Here is a 21,469-nt window from a genome sequence, read left to right as displayed (position 1 = left end):
ACTCCAGGCACATGCCAGTACACCTGGCTAATCTTTGCATTTTCCTTGTAGAGACAGGGTTTCACCATGTTGCCCAGGTTATGAATAAGTTTTGTTATAAAATAATATAGGTTTATCTTAGAAAATTTGGCAAATAAAATTGATTAGGATGACATTTTAAAAGAAAAGGAAAAACCACAATCCCACCACTTCTAACATTTTGGCCTACAACCTCGGAGACTACTTTTGGGGTTACATAGAGCTTAGTTTATAAGATTCATCAGGTATATAAATTGAATTAGTCATTTAAAATCTTCCCACAACAAAAAGTGCAGGTCCAGAGAGTTTTACTAGTGAACCCTATCAGACATCTGCGGAAGAAGTAATCCCACTTTTGTACACCAACACTTTCAGAAAATGGAACTGTAATGAAACCTTTCCAGCTCATTTTATGAGGCAAATATTGCCCCGACACCAAAGCCAGATAAAAACAGTACAAAACAAAACTATAAATCAGTAGGAACAGAGCAGACTTTTATTTGTAATGCTCTAACCTACCAGGGAATGCCTGAAGGACTGGTCTCTGCTTTGCCTAGCTCAGATCTCGCAGGGAGAAGCAGTGGCTCCTGCTTGGGAAAGTTGCAGGGAGACTGGCTCATAGACACCTGGGTGAGACATTATGGGTGGAGACCACGAAAGGCCTCAAGGAGAGACTCCTTTGGAAAATAAGACGTTAAAAAGCAGCTGTGTACACAGAGAAATTTAAAAAGCCACACAATGGCCTGAGCAAGATGCATGCTCATAAAAGAACTTGTAAGTTCTTAAGCTTTCTCCTTAAGCTGATCCTAAGGCTTAGAACTGTGGACCACCTAATTAGTGAAAAACTTCCCTGGCACAGGGTCAGTCTGCAAAGACTGGAAGAGGTGTCTGTTTTCTCAACTGCCCAATTTTCAACAACAACAACAACAAAACCCCCACAAGACATATATCAAAAACCCAGAAAAACATGTCCCTTTCAAAAAGAAAATAAAGTAGCAGTTAACTTCCCTGAAAAAACACAGACATTAGACTTACTAACAAATGCTTTAAAATAACTGTCCTTCATATGCTAAAAGAGCTAAGGGAAAATATGGACAGAGAACTAAGTGGAATTAGGAAAACAATATGTAAACAAAATTAATCATTGGCAAAGAGATAGAAATTATAAAATGCATTCAAATTCTGAAGCTGAAAAACACAATAACCAAGTTGAAAAATCTCTTAGAGGGGTTCTGCAGCAGACTTGAATAGGCAGAAGAAAGAATCCGTGAACTTGACTATAGTACATGTGAAATTATAAATTCTGAGAAACAGAAATAAAAAGGAATAAAGAAAAGTGAACAGAGTTTAAGGAACATATGTGATGCCATCAAGCAGACTAATACATGCATTATGGGATTTTCAGAAAGAAAAGGGAAAGAAGCAGAGAGATTATTAGAAGAAATAATGGCAGAACACTCCCCAAATTTATAGAAATCATGTTTAGATATCTAAGATCAGCCAGATTCAAGTATGACAAACCCAAAAAGACCCAGACCAAGACATTATCACTCTCTTGACAAAAAAAAGACAAAGATAGAATTTTGAGAGCAATAAGAGAAAAGCAATTCTTTATATTCGTGGGAACCTCATTGAGATTATTATTCAATTTCTCAGTAGAAACCTTGGAGCCAGAAGGCATCTAAGGCATCTGGTCCCCTACAACCTGTTGAGAAAAATATTTGCAACTGATTTACAGATAGTTCTGAATTTTATGGTGTGGACAGTGGACAGCTACAACACGATGGCCCCTCTCTGTGGTGATTCTAGAGGCAGTGAAGAGAAATACTCCCAGTCAGCAGAACTTGGAGCAGTGTACCTGATTGTTCATTTTGTCCGGAAAGGGGAATAGCTATATGTAGAGGTCTATACTGATTCATGAGCAGTATCTGACTGCTTGGATAGATGGTTTGGACCTTGGAAGGAATATGATTAGAAAACTGGTGACAAGGAGGTTTGGGGAAGGAAAACATGTTGGAAACATTAAATGGACACATAATGTGAAGATATTTGTGTCTCATGTGAATACTTCCTAAATATTCAAGTCGGCTTTTATGTTTCAACCATGTAAAAGCCTCCTTCATAAGAATTTTGCAGTTTTTGTTACTTTTTTCTCAGGTACTTTTCTTTTTATTGCAGAAAGTAATAGCATTTCTTTATTTAAGTTTAACCTTTGCTCCCTGTGATAGTTAATTTTATGTATCAACTTGGCTAAACTATGATGTTCAGTCATTTGGTCAAACACTAGTCTAGACGTTGCTATAAAGATATTTGTCGATGTGACTACCATTTATAATTCATTGGTTTTAAGCAGATTACTCTCCATAGAGTGGGTGGACCTCATCCAAAGAGTTGAAAGCATTAAGAACAAAGACTTAGGTTTCCTGAGGATGACTCAGGTCTGCATCAAGACTCCAATGTAGAAACCCTGTGTGAATTTTCAGCCTGTGGTTCTGCTGCGCAGATTTCAGACTCAAAACTGCAATTTCAACTCTTACTTGAATTTCCAGCCTGCTGCCCTGCCCTACAGATTTCAGACTTGCCAGCCTTCACAAAAACGTAAGCCAATTCCTTAAAATAACTCTCTTTCCCTCTCTCTATATGTAGATCCTATGGGTTGTGTTTCTCTGAAGAACCTGATTAATAGGCTCCTCAACACAGTAAAGAACACTGTAAACAACTGAAAAACTCTGGAGAAGATACTGTGTGGTATGGTGGAAAATGCACGGCTCTGAAATCATAGACCAGAGTTCACTGAGGCAAATGACTTACAGTCTTATAATCTGATTCTTCATCTGTGGAATCAGGATAAAATTACCTGACTTACGTGGCTATCGTGTTGGGTAAAGTTAGACATTGTATGTAGAATGCCTGTCATGGTTCTTGGTTCACAGGTGCACAACAGTAACTATGTTGAAAGGGGATGCATTTTTTAGTTATCTACTTAGCTCTCTGTCCTTAAATGATTTAATCAACCTGGGTCTCTTAGATGTTATTAAATGTAATATAGTTATTTTATGTGGCACACAGTAACATCACACCAGTATCACCTCCTGGATGTTTAGATTTACACAGAATTCAAACATTATTTGAGGTTAGTTCTTCCCACTTATCTAAGGTCTAGGGCAACTTTGTTTCCATGAGCCTATTCTCAATTCAGGGACTAATAATTACCTCACGAGGCTTTTGTGAGAAGTAAATGTGATAACGTAGGAAAATGTGCTCAGTATAATCCCAAGCATATGGTAGACGCTCAATACATCTACTAGAAGTTGTGGGAGTAATTCGGATTTCAAAGATGAGTTGGATCAGTTGTACTAAAGGGGAGCTTACATCATCTAATGAAGACAAACTCCACAAGACCATATTGGGGGTTACAGTTCTTTTAATAGTAGAAAGCAGACAGGTAGAAAAATATCCACGTAGGAGGTATAAAGTTTTAGCAAGAGAAAAGAAACAGATGCCATGCAAAGATGATAAAAGGTCTACTTTTGCTCATTTACCGGATTATGTGCATTTGGTACATGATCTCATCATCAGTGGAAGCTATGCAGTGCTTTCAAAGGCCTCCCACCTTGTCAGTGGCTAGTCATCTCAAATCAGTAGAAGGGTGGGTGCCCTAAGAACTGAACCAAAGCAACAATTCTGCCAGCAGGGCAGACGTTGTTCAGGCTGAAATCCCAAAGGCCGGAATGCGTTAGAAACAATCAGTTGATGCTGAAAGCTTGGACAGTTTAGTGAGAAATGTGACAAAATGAACACTCAAATTATACATCTAGCCGACAAATCAGGTCAAGAGCTCTTTATCTTTTCTAGCTTTCAAAAAATCGAAAGCCAACAAACAACGCTTTCGGTAGAGGGCCATGAAGTCTACTTTTTTCCTTTGTCTTCTCAGTATCATTCTTTCTCATTCTTTTCACCCATAATTCTTTCTCAGTCTTGGTTTTTTCCCGTTGTCTCCAGGCCCCCTTCTCACTTCCGAATTCTCGGCTCCCCTCTCCGCCCCTCGAGCTCGGGATGACCCCGGGGCCGCACCTGCCAGGGGAGCGCTCGAGCCTGGCCCCACCAAGGTACTGGCAGTGACGTAGCGGGGAGGACGATGCCTGCGCGGCCCGCTGACGTCACTGCCGCAGCGGTCTCTAGCGAAGCCCTTGAATGGGAACAAGGAGGGAAAAGCCAGAAGTGACCCCGCGGTCAGGGCTGAGGAGGGCTACTGCGCCGCGTGCTTTGGGTTTCTGGGGTCGGCAAGCCCGAACAGCGTCTCTAGCGCGGGATGAACCCACCCCATACCCTCGGCGCGCTGGAACGCACGAGTTTAGCGCTCAGGGGGATGCCCCGAAACCTTGGGGCCTCGTGCGCACGCGCCTTGGCTTGCGAGGAGCTAGGGGAGGGAGTTATGGCAGGGCGTGAAGAGAACTGCGGATGAGATAGATGGGGGAAAACGTTTGTCGGGAGGGGACTCCGACAGAGCTCTAGGGTGCGGAACACAAGGAAGGCTACGGTCGCTCACCACTCTCCCTGGGCGCTGCGGCGCCGCGGGGCGCTGGGCCGGCGGCGCGGCGTCGTGACGTCACCGTGGCGGCAGCCGTGGTTGGCGCAGGGTCCGCGGCTGCAAAGTGTGAATTACGCCCGGCTCGCGCCGGCGGCGGAGTGAAGTCAGGCTCCAGGGGAGGGGAGGGGCAGGACTCCAGCGGCGGCGGCGGCAGCGGCCCGAGCTGGTCGCTGCTCCTGAGTACCCCCGCCCCCTGGGTCTGGTCGCTGGCTCCAGCCGTCTTTTCTTGCACCGCTTTGCTCCGGCCGTGCTCCACTCGAACTCTGCAGTCCGGGTACCTGCTCCTCTCGGCCGAGGAGCCCCAAGGCGGCGGGGTTCCCTCTCCGACTTTGCTAGTGCTGGCCCCGCTTGCACCCCGTCGCCCCTCGCCTGGAGCTAGGCGCGCGCCGGTCCTGGTAATTGGCGCCGCGGCCGCCGCAGAACCTTCCCGCCGGCGGCCCGAGCGGAGGGCTGGGGTTGGGGAGGCGTGAGCGCGGCTTCCCGGCCGAGGGTCGGCCCCCGCCCGCCCTGCCCCCGTCTCGGCCCGGAGCCCCCGAGCCGCGGCCCCCTCCCAGTGCAGGGGCCGGCGGCCGCGGCAGGGCGGGCGCCGCGCGGAGGCAGGGCGGGTGTATTCAATGGAAGTATGTTACCAGCTGCCGGTACTGCCCCTGGACAGGCCGGTCCCCCAGCACGTCCTCAGCCGCCGAGGAGCCATCAGCTTCAGCTCCAGCTCCGCGCTCTTCGGCTGCCCCAATCCCCGGCAGCTCTCTCAGGTAATCGCCGCCGCCAGGCCCACACTTGGGGGCTTCTCTCTTTTGTTTCCCTCTGCCCACCCAGCTTCACCTCCGCGACATCCCCCAGCCCGCGCATTGTCCATTGTCTGGGGATTTCTAGGCTGGCCTTTCGATTGAGGAGCCTTTTCTTTGAATCCTCCTGGCTGTCCCCCCTCAGTTCTCCAGCCTCCCCAAAACCCCACACTAGTGGGCTCCGGGATCCTCTCATCTCACCCTCCCCAGGCCTGTCACCCTCCGTGCCCAGCAGTTTAAGCCTCAGGAATGACCGCCCTCCTCTTTTTCGGTCTGAAAGTTGAGTCTTTATTTCTTAGTTATGGCCCTTGAGTACACCTGTGCTCCCCCGCCTTGCAACATACCTGTCCCCCCTCCCATACACACACCTGTACGGGGTTCGCGCCTCTCCTCCCCCAGCTCCCGCGCACCCTGCGGCGCTCGCCTGGTCCTGCAGTTCTCTCTGAACAATAGGCCTAGATGCCCCGTTGCTGTCCTCTCCCTGACTCCTTCGTTTCTGTGGTTGGGCTGTACTGGGTATCAGAGGAAGAAGTCTGCAAAGTTCATAGCCAGGAATCAGTTTTGTTTTTAATTTGATAAGGAGATTTTAGGAGAGAAACTACTGATGTGCACTCATGGGAAGACTTTGAGTGGTCCAATACCAGTTGCTCCTGAACATTTCTTTTTTTTTCCTGTGGTGATGCCGTTGGTCCACTTCCTTAGGTTTGGCTAATTTTGATTGCCAGACTTAAAACAGAGGGGTAAAAAGAATTTTGTTTACATCTGAACTGAATACCTTCACTTTCTGCTGCCAGAAGTTATGGCTAATGATCACTTTTAAAATCAAATTTTTCCTATTGGTTAATATTATCTTTTATGGGAGTGTATGTTTTCTCTCCAGTTGTATTGTATCTTGAGCAAGGGGTGTGTGTGTGTGTGTGTGTGTGTTTGCAGGTAGTGTGGACAGCACCTGGTAGTGTAATAAGTGTCTAGTAAATATTTGTCATTTACTTCTTTGCCTGAAGTGGTTGTAGAAGGAGCAAGAGCCTATATTTCGGTTTCTCTGTGAACCCTTTTTATCTAAACTAAAACTTATTTCACAGCAGAAGGTAGTATGCTAATGAAGTCAGAGCAGACTTGTGAAAATTACTGTAATGTGTCATTTAGAATAATATTACATGGTTATTTATTTTGAAGGTTAGACCTGTGATCTGCCTTTTTAGTACCACTTAAAGCATGTTCAGATTCCAGAATTAATGTGGAGGAAATATTAATGCACTGCTGAAGAAGGTTTTTAATAGTAGTAGTTAAAGATTTTTAATGAAAGTAACGTTTTTCACTTCTAAATATTATTTTACTTCCTCAGATCAGCAGTCACATGACTAGCAACTCATTTCCAGTTATATCTGAATAATAAAGGCAATCACTGATTATTTATACAATTATAAATTATGAATAAAGTTCTTGTGCTCTCTGAGGAGAAAATGAATGAGAAGGAAGATTCCAAGGGATCAAAATGAAGCTGATGCCAGGGGTTTTTCCTGATGTCTTAATTAATCCACAGAGACCAATTTTAAGCTCCACTTCATGGTTCATTTTTCTAGCCTTAGGTTTAAATGGGTAATGGAATTTTAAAAATATGATTGTGGTAGATGAAGCAAATATTGTAGAGTTACACCATATTTTACTAACCCTTACAACTTTTTAAAAACATTTCTGAACCCCAAAGTGAAGTATACAGGAACTTCTTAAACTTTGGACAGAAATTTTCCTCAATTAACACTTTTTTTTCTATTAACATTGTGGTAAATGTAAACTTAGTGAATGCTGAGATGGACATACTTATCATTATCAAGACTTTGCATATCATTTAATAATAAAGCATATGTTGATATTGGTTTCTTTAGGCCTAGATGGGAATTTGTAATAGGAAAAAGAAAGGAGACAGAAAATCTTAGAATCCTACTCAGAGCTTGTAAAATAAACATTTGGTTTAATCAAATGCTTTCTTTACCCTTAAGTTTTTAGTTCCTAAACCTGAATGTACAGAAGTTATAAAAAGTTTGACAGGTTTTGTAATCTTTAAGAGGCTTAGGGAAACCCCCCCCCTTTTTTTTCCACCAAAAAATACTTTAAGTAAAATAATTACAGTTTTTGTACTTTAAAATATGCTTAAAACTGGCAACCTTCCTTTTCATTTCCTTATTGTCACCATAGTATTGGAGCCCAGCTCCTAGTAGGTACTTAATAAATATTTGTTGAATGAATGAATAGGTAATGAAATTATCTCTGAGCATCAGTTTTAAATATGAAGACAATATGGGAGCATGAAGGTACAGCACAAATTCTTTTATCCAAAACTTGGTTTGGAACTTGTAACTGCGGACCATAACAGTTCAAGTAATACGCAGAAAAGACTGAGTGACCAAAATTGATTTGGAGATCATCTCAAAGCCAGTGTGTTTTAGGCAAAGTTCTGACACAACTTGTTTTCCAAGTAGCAGCAAATTTGAAGTAGGGTGGGAGGCTGCCAGAGTCAGTTCACACTGACAGCAGCAAAGGTTGACAGCAGACACACCAAAAGCCAGGGGTCAGAAGAAAAACTCTTCGAAGCAAAACTCTTCTAAGCCAGCAACTTTTACAAGCACCCTGGGACATTTAGTTCAGGGGCTTGAGTGTTGTACAACACAGTAAGTTTCAGTCAGAATAATGTTAATAGAGCCTGTTTTTTAAAGTTGAAAGATTTGTACTGTTTTTTGTTTTGTTTTGTTTTTTAAAAGATTTCCATGCCAAAGAGTTTAAGTATTGATGCTGAAATGGACAAGCTTGAGTTACCTGAAAAATTCATTTATGTGGAACACCAGGTCTTCCAAGGGTGCCAAGTAAATGAGGCGTTAATTTTTTTTTTAAAGTAGGACGTATACTATTTCAAATGGTTAATATGAGTTTTTTGAATTAGTGAATGATAAAGTAGGTGAAGCTTGTTCTTTGTCGTTTTTGGATATCTATTGTTGAGAGCTGAGTTTAAAGATTCATCTTTGAGAATAACATTCAAATTTGGGAAAAAAATATTGTGGAGGCAGAAATTGTGTCTTGTTCGCCATCATATCTATGGTACTTTGCATAGGTAGGTTCTTGGTAGATGTGAAAGTTGAGTGAGTATATTGATGGGTATCCCAAAGCACTGCAGTTGGAATTATTCAGTCAGATTTTCTGTGCACTGGAAGCAAATCTTATATGGGTTAGAAATTTGAGTTTTAATTTTTAGAAATCTATCATTAATTTATATTGTTTCTAAGTTAGCATTTGTCTTTTTTTTTTTTTTTTAAGAAATACTTCGCAAATACGTACTCATAGAATACCTTCTTGTGAGTGAGGCTCCTTGTGTTATGTGTTGAGAATATGTAAGGAATTACAGGCTGAGCATCCCTAGTCTGAAAATCCAAAATGCCCTCAAATGGAAACTTTCTGAGTGCTGACATGGAGACAGAGATTCTGCTGTTATTTTTTGCTGTTGAGCAGCTGATGCAGGTATTCTGGGGCTGCTACTGTGCTGCCTAGTTATCCTAAACACAGTATTTTCTCACTGTATTAATGGTATGTCATATTGTTTACCGTTAAGTTCTTTTGTGTGAATAAGTGTGAGAAGTGATTGCTTATCACTAGCATATAAATTCAGAGTCAGAAATGATGGTGATGCCAAACAAGTACGGATCGACCACATGGGTGATGAGATCGTCCACATGGGTGATGAGATGCCTTTGCTTTCTGGTGGGTCAGTGTACACAAACCTTGTTTCATGCACAAAATTGTTTAAAAGAGTGTGTAAAATTACCTTCAGGCTATGTGTATAAGGTGTATATAAAATCTAAATGATCTTTGTGTTTAGACTTGGGTCCTATCTCCAAGATACCTCATGATGTATACACAAATACTACAAAATCCAAAAAAGTCTGAAATCCAAAACACTTCTGGTCCCAAGCATTTTGGATAGTGATACTGAGCTTGTAGTAGTTTTTTGTTGTTGTTTTCTTAATCATTTGTAACACTGCCAGCCTAACCAAGTTTTCCTTTGTGTGCATACCCTTCCTTATACACAACCATTTTTCAACTACAGTCATTATTTCCATTCTCTCTTTAGCAGTGTTCTTAGTATATGACAAATTATCCAGGTCCTGTGAGTGCCAGAATAGTTCAAAGCCCCTTCGATAAAAGTTGGTTCCTCCTTCAGGAAACTTACAGAATTGTGATAGGGAAAATGGTATGATTATATGTGGTGTAATTATTATACTGGAGTTATCAAAGTGTTATGAGACGATAAGGAATGTATGCCTAAATTTCTGGTTTAAATCAGGGTTAGCCTTACATAATCATTGAGGCTTGCTTAGGCCGAGGACTGAAGGTTAAGCAGTTGTTTCTAGACAAATGAGTGAACGTAGCGGAAGGAGGAAGGAGGATGGCCCATGTGGATATGATCAGAGCTGTCCAGTAGAACTTTCTGTGATGACGGAAATGTTTTTGCACTATCCAGTGATAGTCACTAGCCTTATGTGGCTAGTGGGCACTTGAAATGTGGCTAGTATGACTGACGAAATGAATTTTTACTTCAGTTTTATTTAAATAGCTACATATGGCTAGCAGCTATTTAGTTGGCAGAGCAGAGGTATTGTCTTACTTAATAAACTAGAGTGAAGTCGTGTTAATCTATAAGCAACACATTCTCTGAATGTTGAACATTTTTGTTTTTAGGTTTTTGTTGATGTATGCAAAACTTCGTTTAATGAACACCTTCATGCATGCTTGATAAAATCTTTAAAATCACTAGGGTGGGTCAAAAGGTAAGAACATCTTTTGACATTCTCAAAAGGATCTATACTTCGATATTACCAAAATATGTGATCCTATGTGTTTCATCTCCAATCATATATTATTAGACATTTTATAAACATTTTGCTACTATAGTAGATGTACTGTGGTACACTGAGTTTGTTTTAAATTGCAGTAAGCAAGTGTGCTTTCTGAAGTATTGCTTGTGTTGTTTGTATTTGCTCTTTTGTGAAATTTTATTTGCATGTCCCGTGCTCATTTATAAGGGCTCTTGTCTACCCAACATCAATATATAAATGTGCATTATTCCAAATTACTGTTACCATAATAGTTGCCTCTTTGCAAACTTAGATACAGAAGCTGATACAGTGAATAGTGTGGCTAGTGAGTGGGATACCCCAAGGGAAGTGGTTATATTTATGAGACCTTCCTACCTGTATATTCTCAAAACACCTGTTTTGTTGGGACCTTGGCTTCATTTCTGTTTTCAGAAATGCTTCATACTTTTTAATTCTTCATACTAAATTTAATACTGCCATACTTTAGCTTTCACTTCTGAGCTAATACGTGTTTATATTTCAGATACATGCTCAAATATAATATTAATGTAAATCCATAGTGTATTTGGAGTGGGAGTGTAGTTCTAACAGGGTGTTCAAATTTCTAGTTTATAGGTTGTCAGGAACACATTCAGTCTAGGAGATGTTGTTTGTATGCTGAGATTTTACTGCTTTGTTGCTATGCCTAGAGTTCCATCAGCTGTACATGCTGTCTACCCAGGAATTCCTTCTTAAACACAAAAGGCTGCAAGAGGTAAAATATTAAGCCCTTCACAAAAGTTATGAAGAGGGAGGGTTGCCATTCATTCTCTTTGAGGCAATTTTCAACTCTTTTCTTCTTCTCTTCCCTCCTCTTCCTTCACTATTGACCAGAGCAGTTTTAGAGAATTGCGTTGTTTTCTGAGGATGAATGTAGGGGCAAGTTTGGGAAGAGAAGAGCTGAGGAGAGGGGGAGTGGACAAAACTTAGCTTCCTTCTCATTTTTGTCTAAGATTGTAAACAGTCATTTAACTGGATTAAAGACCTAGTAAATTTAGATGATGAAGTCTTACTGCATGCAGGCCCTCGTAGGGAATTTAATTTTCTTTGTTTGATTTTATCGATCACATTTATTTATGTGTTTATATAAAATCTATTTCTGATTTTGTTAGAAGTCTCTTGACTAAAGATCTTTTCAGATCTAGACATTCTTAAATTCCCTGTGTTCACTACAAAAAGCTCCAATTCATTTTGAATCTTCTAATTTAAAAATAATTCAAAACTTTTAGATTCTGGCTATGAAGTTGCTTATCTTTTATGTTTAATTTGAATTGAGAGGAAATTTAGACTTTATTCTCTTCCACATTTAAGTGGCTTATTCTTGCCTAAAAGTAACATAGACTTTGTTGATTTTTTTATATTGTTGCCAAACATGCTTTTCAAAAGGTTATTCACAAATAAGTGATACTTTTGCATATTTGCGTTCAGGTGTAAGTGTTCATAGGATCAGCATATGAGGAGAGGAACAAAAACTAGATTTGTAGATGAGCCTTCTAAACTTGCAGGGCTTTATTTTGGCTGCTGGTAGGTTCCTTTTATAAGGGACCTGTGCCACTGATTGTATGGTTGACATAAGAAGCATCTCCTGCTTATAATTTTCTTTGAGTAGCAATTTTGGATTGCTGCTCCATGCCTCCACCTGCTGGTCGGGATGGCTGTTCATTTTCAGAAAGTGATGGCTAGAGGGAGATGGAAAAGACCAAGGCAAGTCAAGGTAGAATTTGGGGGAGAAAATTAGTTGTTAACTGAGATAACTAAATTTAAGCAAAGTCCGCTTTACTTCTCGGAATTTTGAGTAGAACAAACTGTAGTTCAGGACCATATAAAGTACTTGACAAATGGTGCTTAATAAAGATGCAGTAGTTTTGCTTTAGTAGCAATTATAATTACAGCAGACCCTTGAACAATGCAGGATCCAACTCCCTGTGCAGTCAAAAATTCACATATAACTTTTAATTTTTTTTTTTTTTGAGACGGAGTCTCGCTCTGTCACCCAGGCTGGAGTGCAGTGGCCGGATCTCAACTCACTGCAAGCTCCGCCTCCCGGGTTTACACCATTCTCCTGCCTCAGCCTCCTGAGTAGCTGGGACCACAGACGCCCGCCACCTCTCCCGGCTAGTTTTTTGTATTTTTTAGTGGAGACGGGGTTTCACCGTGTTAGCCAGGATGGTCTCGATCTCCTAACCTCGTGATCTTCCCGTCTCGGCCTCCCAAAGTGCTGGGATTACAGGCTTGAGCCACCGTGCCCGGCCCAAATATAACTTTTGACTTCTTAAAAACTTAACTACTAATAGCCTACTCTTGGTGAGAAGCCTTACTGGTAACATACACAGGTGATTAACACAAGTTTTGTATATGTATTATATTCTGTCTTACAATAAAGTAAGCTAGAGAAAAGAAAATATAATTAAGAATATCAGAAGTAAGAGTTTACTATTTGTTAACTGGAGGTGGATCATCGTAAAGGTCTTCATGAACCACATCATGTTCATGTTGAGTAGGCTGAGGAGGAAGAGGAGGGATTGGTCTGTCTCAGGGGTGATGCTTTGCAAGTTTTTTTAAATTTTCATAAATATTCACAAAATTTCTTAGTATATTTATTGAAAAAAATCTGCTTGTAAGTGGACCTTCGCAGTTCAAACTCATGTTGAATTGTTAACTGTACTTGTTTCTGTTTTTGGAGTAACTCCTATATGGCAGATACTTTTAATTGGTGTAGTATTTTTTTGTTTTGTTTTGTTTTTGTTTTGAGACAGGGTCTTGTTCTGTCTCCCAGGCTAGAGTGCAATGGCAGTATCTCGGCTCATTGCAACCTCTGCATCCCTGCCTTAAATGACCCTCCTGAGTAACTGGGACTACAGGCATGCCCCACCACGCCTGGCTAATTTTTCTAGTTTTTGTAGAGATGGGGTTTTGCCATGTTGCCCAGGCTGGTCTGGAACTCCAGGACTCGAGTGATCCGCCCACCTTGGACTCCCAAAGTGCTGGGATTACAAGCATGAGCCACCGTGCCTGGCCCAGTTGGTGTTTTTGATCTTTACAAAAACTCTATGAGATAAGTAGGGTTACTCCCATTTTTACCAAAGAATAAACTGAGTTTCCAGACATTAAGTTGCTCAAGGTATTATATGAACTTCGAGAAGGGCCTGTTGTGCTCCAAGACCTTCACTTTTAATCTGGCCTGCCTAATCAGGGCAGATGAGTGGACCACAGTTAGAATTTTGAGTCTACAAATTAAAAATTTTGTTGTCTTATGGATGTGGATAAGGAAAACAAATTTGACTAGTTATTTGAAGAAATAACTTTCATTCTGCTCTTTTCAAATCATATCTGGATTATTTTGTTCTAAATGCCATGTTCTAGGAGGCTGTAACTCAGCTAAATTGATCACTGAAGATAATGAGCAGGTTGGTAAGGTGATTTGAAACCATTTCTCTGGAGGAAAAAAGTCTCAGATTTTAGCCAGCAGGGATATGGATGGAGATGGAGAGCTGGTGAGAGGTGACAGAGTATTGCTGTCTTCCAGGATTTAAAGGACTGCCATGTGAATAAAAGGAAGAAGAGGGTTAATATGTTATAGATTTTGATTGGTTGTGTGTTCTTGATTGCTGTGCACTGTTCCTACTTTGTGTTAATGGTCTCTAATTGGAGAAGATATAAGTTTAAAGCTGTCATTTGTCCAAGGTAACACAATTAAGTAGTGAAAATGGGTTAAACTCTAGTTCATGCTGATTCTAAAGCCTGTGTACTCTCTTCTACTTCCTTTTGCCACATGGGAAAAGGACGTTACTTCAGAGGGTAAAATAAGTACCAATAGCTAGGAACAGTCGGGAAATAAGGAGATCTTGTGTTTAACCATACTAGTAATGAAAGAAATGCATACTAAAAAATGTGATACTGGCTGGGCATGGTGGTTTATGCCTATAATCCCAACACTTGTGAGGCTTAGGTGGGAGGGTTGCTTGAATTTGAGACCAGCCTAGGCAACACAGAGAGATCCTGTCTCTAAAAAAAAAAAATTAAAAAATTAGCCAGGCATGGTGACACGTGCTTGTAGTCCCAGCTAAGCTGGAGGCTGAGGTGGGAGGATCTCTTGAGGCCAGGAGGTCATGGCTGCAGTGAGTTATGATCACGCTACACTACACTGCAGCTAAAGTGAGTTTATAGCTTGAAGGTTACACATACACAATATTAGTAAGATTTTAAAAATTAATACTTAAATTAGTATTTTTGCATGATAATTTGCTTTTGGGAATCTATTCTGAGGACATGACTAAAAATGTAGATAAAGGTTAATCTTCAAGTTTATTCATCCCATTATCACTGTGAAAAACTGGAAACATAATTTACAAATGATTAAATAGATTATAGTATTATGTAGTATAGTATTTTTCATTATTTCTGTATTATGTCGGCACTTAAATGCCTTAAAGAATTTAAATGATATATAAAAATGTAGTTTACAAATGGCTCAATGGATTCTAGTATTATTTCTATATTGTGTACCCACTAAAATGATTTGAAGAATTTGAAGAATCTTTAATTGCATGGAAGAAATGCTAGCAACATAATTAAGTGAAGGAAAAACCCAGAGTATCTACAGATTATCTTAATTATGTTTTAAAAAATAAATCACAAAATACATATATATCTATATACCATGCATGCTTGCCAAAAAATTTTAAAAAGCTAGATGTATCCCAGAATGCTAACTGAAGCTATCTCTGGGTGGTGAAATTGTAAGTAATTTTTAACTTCTTTATAATTGTATGTAATTTTATTGATATTCTTGTGTTAACGTAAATCTCTTCTTTAACCAAATTAATTTAGGACTAATAAGTCAAGTGAGTTGTATTTGGACCCAGATCTTTGGCAAAGCTGTTCATACAGGGTAGGCAGCTCTGAGATTATAAATTTTCTACCAGTGACTGTTGAGACAGCAGCTCGAAAGATATTTAGATAAGGATAATCTGAAGGGAGTGACTGATTCTTCCACCTTCATGATTCTGTGTTTTTTTTTTTTTTTTTTTTTTTTTGGTAAGTCATATATATGCATGACGTGACAGGTACACTTGCATAGCTCTCAATATTGTAAAGTAGTTTTACTTTCCATGGGAGATCCTGGGAGGTAAAATTAAATGTAGTTACTGTTTTGAAGAAGAGCTATTTGATGACAGTTGGTGAAGAGATCTTTAACAATGGCACTCACTGGTGGAAGGAAGAGAGAGAAACTTAGAAGTTAGGTCCTAGGAACTGATTTGCTTTGGGAGGTAAAAAGTATTCCTACTTTTTTAATTTGGAAAGACCAGGTAGATGATGAAGCTAGTAACAAAATTGCAAATAGGAAGAAGAGGCAGGTTTGTTTTTCTTTTATTCTTTCAAAAACAAATGTGTGTATTTGTAGAGGGGAGTTCATAAGTTTACTTTGAATATGTAGAGTTCAAGTGTCTGAATGTCCAGGTGAAGATGTCCAGTAGGAAGACTAGCACTAATGATATATTCTGACCTTTAGTACAAGGATTTTCAAACATTTTGCTCACATATGCCTTCAAAGAACTGGAAAAACAAAGAACTATGTACCTTCTCCCACATCTTGAGTTTTTCATCTGAGTTTTAATATCTGTAAATGATGTAATTTCTAGTGCTGGTGTTCAAATCACAATTTTAAATGTGTATGAGGGGATTTTTAACAATTCATTAAAAAATATATGAACAGACTTAATTTTAACAGAATTTTTTATAGTCTTTTTTTCTCTTTGAACTCTATTTTTGTTTTACTTTCTCTACCTATTATCCTAATGTATACTTTTATGCTGGAAAGCATTTTTATCAAAAATCATGTTGTATTTTCTCTCATTTTTGTTTTACTTTCTTTACATATTATCCTAATATATTCTTTTATGCTAGAAAGCATTTTTATCCGTTATGTGATATTTTTCTGCAACAAAAGGAAATTCATTCATGAATTTAGTAGAGGGGAATAAAAAGTGCTTTATTTTAATGGTCCCTCAGTTTTGAGTTCTATGGACAGTTATAATACAAAAATAGGAAAATTGTGTATGTCCATAATGCTCTGTGTCAAATTTATTTTGGACTGAGTTATCACTTCAGTCATAGCCAGTAGACAATCAAAACAACACATGTTAATTACAAATTTTAATAAGTATTAAAGTAAAATTTTGTCAGAAATGCGTTTTCAGTGGGATAGATGGGGCTGATTTATTTCAATTAGTTTATCCATTTATAAATATTATTAGAAAAGATGGGGTTCTGCTTGATTCTGTTCCTTTTTTACTTTAATATTTGAAAGTATTGAGAAACCTCACTTATGAATTTAGTAGATGGTTATTAAAAAGTGCTTTATATTGCTTTGTATTAGTAGTATCACCCATTCTTCTAGGTTGTATGCATAAAACGAAATAATCCATAATCAAATTATTTTTAATACTTATATCAGGTAGCAACTGGGTTTGATTCTCCTTTCATTTTCATGGAAGTGGTGACACCTTGATTTGAAAAAGAACCCTGAACTTAAAATAAATGTTAAAAAAAAAAAAAAAAGAAAAAAAAAAGGTGTCAGTGTTTTTAGAGTAATTAACTTTCTCAACATGAATATATTGAAATGCCGTTTTGGCCACCTGGATGTTTTTAGCCCAAAGACAGTACTCCACAGCAAGTTTCAGAAAGTGTGAGAGTTACAGTTTTCTTTTATGAAGTGGCAGAGGGGAAAGAGGTAAAGGGAAAGAGGAAGTGGAAGTAAAGGAAAACAGACTTGCTGTGTCAGCAGAATGGTTCTAGAAAACTGTACAGATGGAAATTGAGAATATAATCATCAGTTCTCTTGAAACTCTCCATGCTCGTACACTTCCAGGGGTATGCATGACCCAATTTGTAGACTGCTGGTTTACTGTATTCTCTTTGTTACTTGTTGCTACCTTGTTGCTGTATTTTACTGCTCTCCATAGCTATTCAGAAATAATACCTTATACATCTGTTATTTTTTTTCTAGGGTTTTGATTGCTACTAGTTCTGGGTTTCCATACTTCAGCACTCTATGGAATCAGAATGTCAGTGCTTAAAAGGGACTTTATAAATAATTCCGTTCTCAACATTTCAGAAATTTAGCGGCTGAGGCTCAGAAGATGAAGTGATTTGCCCCAGATCACACAGTAAGAGAGTGGAGAAGTTAGGGCTTTCAATTTAGTTCTTCCAACTTTTAATCTGTTACTTTTCTCGCTATATTCCCTGCTTCCTTATAAAAGGATTGAGCTGTAGGAGTTGTTTTAGTTGCCGTCTTTCTTTAATGGACGTTATTTGGGTGTCATATCTTCTTTAATACACTGAAACAGTTTGTGGCACAGTAATCATGTGAAAAAGTTAAGAGTACAAACACACTCAGTTCTAAAAATATCTGAGTTACTTTTAATTAACATATAATCAGAGGTAAAGCAAAGTCATTATCAAAAGTATAGGTCATTTGGGAAGATAGCATTTGATTTGTTGAAATGTGATTTATGTGCAACTTAACCTTTTATAAAGAAAGACGTATCTCACTCACCTTTAAAAATTAACTTATGAATGAAGTCTTTTTCACCTTGGGGAACAAAAGTTAATATTCATAACATACAGCAAGCTCACTCTCTAGCAGTGTTATGTGTGAAATGGTGAGTAGTGGAAGTTTTTAGTAATTTAAATTTTTTAAAATTTTACTTTTTGTGTGAATTCTTCATAGTGAATATATATTTTAAGAAAAACAATGAAGTTTTTCTAAAAAGTAAAATGAAAAGATTCTTTACTTTTAACAAGGATAATACAATCAAATCCCCAAGAGTATAAGACTACTCAGTAGAGAATTAGCAAAAGACTCAAGCAGTTCCGAGAAGAAATATAAATGTAGCAAAACATATATAGCTTATCTAGTAATAAAGGAAATGCAAGTAAAAGATGGTTTGGCTTTGTTTTGTTTTGGCAGAAGAGTACCTTCATATTGGTGAAGACTGACAAAATCCACTGTTGGGAAGGATATAAGAAAATGAGTAATTTTACATGCGGAGTTGGAGTATCATTGGAGTCAACCTTTTGAGAGGACAGAAGGTCTAGCTATGCAAATGAAAATTTTAAATTAGAATATTGCCCTTTCTGCAGACCTGGAATTTGTCCAAAGGGGCAATTGCAAACCTTTGCTAAGATATATGTATACAGATTTTTGGTAACAATTTGCAACATTGGTAATGATAGATATTTTAATTCATTTCAGTGCTTCTCTGGGGGGGGATGGGATAAATTATGGGTATTTTAATTCAACAGAAAACTCTGTATCCAATAAAATAATGCCAAATAGCCATATTTGTCATAGAAAGATAGACATAACAATTTTGGGGGAAAAAACTAGTTGCCAAATGGCATGCCTGTCAATCTAACAGACATGCCATTTAATGCAGCTTTCTACATCTGTATTTTTGGATAAAATCATGTAAGATACTATATATCAATGTGTGAAAACATCCAAATCTGGAAGGTTATTCGGTATAATGTTAACGGTGGCTATCTTTGGGTAGTGAGATTCCTGATAATTTTTACCATTTTCGTACTTACGTGATTTTTTTTTAAACAATGAAAATATACCCATTTCAGAAATCAACAAAGCTATTTTTTGAAATCTTCCCATTAAAAAAGTAACGTCTGTTAGTCAGAATATCATATAAGTGGAATTTTTAAATTATGAAGAGACTGAGGTCTAGTTAGTTAATAGTTTAAATAAGTTACAAGTATGTGAGTTGGAAGTGGGTTTTCACTGCCATATCCCTGTATGCCTGGCATGTAGGTGTTCAGAGGGTATAGTCTGTTAAAATGAAAGTAGAGTCATGTGTCTCTTAACGATGAGGATACATACTGAGAAATGCGTCATTAGGCGATTTCATCGTTGTGTGAACATCATATTTACACAAATCTAGATAGCAGAGCCTACCACACACCTAGGCTGTGTGGTGTAGCCTATTGCTTCTAGGCTACAAACCTGTACCGCATGTTACTGTGCTAGATATGTAGGAAGTTGTAACACAATGGTAAGTATTTGTGCATTTCAACATAGAAAAGATAAAGTAAAAATACAGTATTATAAATTTATGGGTCTACTGTTATACATGCTATTCATTATTGAACAAAATGTGGTTATTTGGCCCGTGACTATATAGGGTTATAATGTTTGGAGGAATACGCTGCATTCTTAATGAAAAATGAAGAAAATTAAAGTAAGTGTTACAGTGAATAGTTTACAAAAAACATTCTACCTACTTCAAAGCTAAGAAAGTAAACTTTCTGCTATCATTTAAATTAACTAAAATATTTGAGGGTCTCTATATGCCTGATATATTTGTAAAATCTATAATGTTATTAAGAAAAATTATGACTTAAGATCATAGAATATTACTGTTAGAAGGTACTGTAAAGTTCCCATAACATATAGATCAGTAAGCTGAAACTAGAGAGGTTAAAGGACACACACAGTCATTACAGAAATCTCTTCTGTTGCATGTTCCTGATTTTGACTATTTAGCTTTATGGAACACTTTTGGAATGGGCAGATTACCACTTTATAAGGCAATGCATTGTGTTTAATGGTGTAGTGGGGTTGAATAGTATTTATCAACAATTCTTGTTCACCAGGAATCTCAGAATGTGACCTTATTTGGAGTATGAGTCTTTGCAAATGTAGTTAAGATGAGAATATATGGGATTAGGACAGGCCCTGAATTCAATGAGTGGTATCTCTGGAGTCCCAGAAACTCAGATACACTCAAGGAAGAAAATCATGTGAAGATGGAGGCAGAGATTGGAGTGATGCAGCCACCAGCCGAGAACACCAAGGATTGCTGGGAGACATCAGAAACTAGAAAGGGGCAAGGACGATTCTCCTCTAAAGCCTTCAAAGGGAGCATGGTCCTGCTGACTCCTTGATTTTGGACCTTCAGCCTTCAGAACTATGGGAGAATATATTTCTGTTGTTTTAAACCACCTGATTTATGGTACTGTGTTACAGCCCTAGGAAACTATTACAGATGGTTTTGATTATTTCAAATTTATTTGTTCATTTTTTCATTCAGATTTATTGAGCACTTATTATATGCCAGGCACTCTGCTAGGCATTACAGAGATAAAGAAGACATTGTTTCTGCCTTCGTTCTTGGAATTTGACCCACTAGAAAAAGTAGCTTTGTAAATAGATAATTACAATACATTTTGATACATGTTCTCACTAGAATGGTATATGAAGTTAAGTGATGGCACCTGAAGGTAGGAGAACCTGGAAAGTTTTTACGAAGTGATATCTTTGTGTTTGGTTTCAAAGATAGAGTTGAAATCAGTCTCCATGGGAATTCTGTTTTATTCTGCCACTGCAGTGCCATCAGTCCTACCTAGTTCAAAGCGTATTTAGCCGGCTGCAGTAGCCTCCTGTCACTAGAATTCTGCCTCCACTGTTTGGTTGAAGTAATTTTTAAGATGCAGTAAGATTGTGTCAGTCTATTGAAAACATCAGCATGTTCTCATCACAGTAAAACACAATTCCAACTCCTTTTCATGATATGGCCCCACATGATCTGGTTCCTGCTACCTCTTCAATCTCTTCTCCTTTCACAGTGGTCTCCCTGCTGTTTGTGAACATGCCAGCTTTGTTCTCGTCTTTGTCTTTGCCCTGGCTGTTTTCTCAGACTCAAGCTCTTCCCATAGCTCCATGTCATTCAAGTATCAGCTCAGTCTTTGCAGAGGAGCCTTCATTGGCCATCCCCTTCAAAATAGCTCCCATCCCCATCTATCCCGTTACCTGTTACACTTTATTTATGACACACCTCACTAATTTGATTTGTATGTCTCTGCCTGGCCTTCACCTCCACCTCACCCCCTACCTTCACCGCCATTGAATATATGGTCAGCAGACAGGAATCCTATTTACCCTATTAACTGCTCTGTCCCTAGTGTATATCACATAGTAAGTGTTCTTTACAAAAGAATGAAGAAAAACTTACTCATTTAGTCTCATGCTTACCATGTCAGAACATATGTCACCATAACTTTCCTCTGGATGAATCCCAAATTGTATTCTTCCCACCTACCACCTCCAAGATTCCACCTTCATCTTTATACCCTTTCTGAATTGCCCTTTGTAATATTGG

General features: G+C 38.8%; 1 protein-coding gene across 4 annotated transcripts in view; it reads left to right on the top strand.

The window, feature by feature from the left end:
• The first annotated feature begins 5,214 nt into the window (after positions 1-5,214).
• Positions 5,215-21,469, top strand: part of PDE7A (phosphodiesterase 7A) — a 128,185-nt gene continuing 111,930 nt past the window's right edge. For 3 of the 4 annotated variants that reach the window (XR_012093695.1, XM_008000758.3, XM_073018127.1), the window contains exon 1: positions 5,215-5,361. Coding sequence is in view for 2 of the 4 variants with exons in the window: in XM_008000758.3 (XP_007998949.2) it covers positions 5,224-5,361 (138 nt within the window). In the remaining 2 variants the exon portion in view is untranslated. The remainder of the gene's footprint in view (positions 5,362-21,469) is intronic. The other variant, XM_008000759.3, reaches the window with a different exon arrangement.

Source organism: Chlorocebus sabaeus, chromosome 8 (assembly GCF_047675955.1).
Source record: "Chlorocebus sabaeus isolate Y175 chromosome 8, mChlSab1.0.hap1, whole genome shotgun sequence".
In the NCBI taxonomy this organism is placed as follows: Eukaryota; Metazoa; Chordata; class Mammalia; order Primates; family Cercopithecidae; genus Chlorocebus; species Chlorocebus sabaeus.
This window is presented reverse-complemented; position numbering and strand designations above follow the sequence as displayed.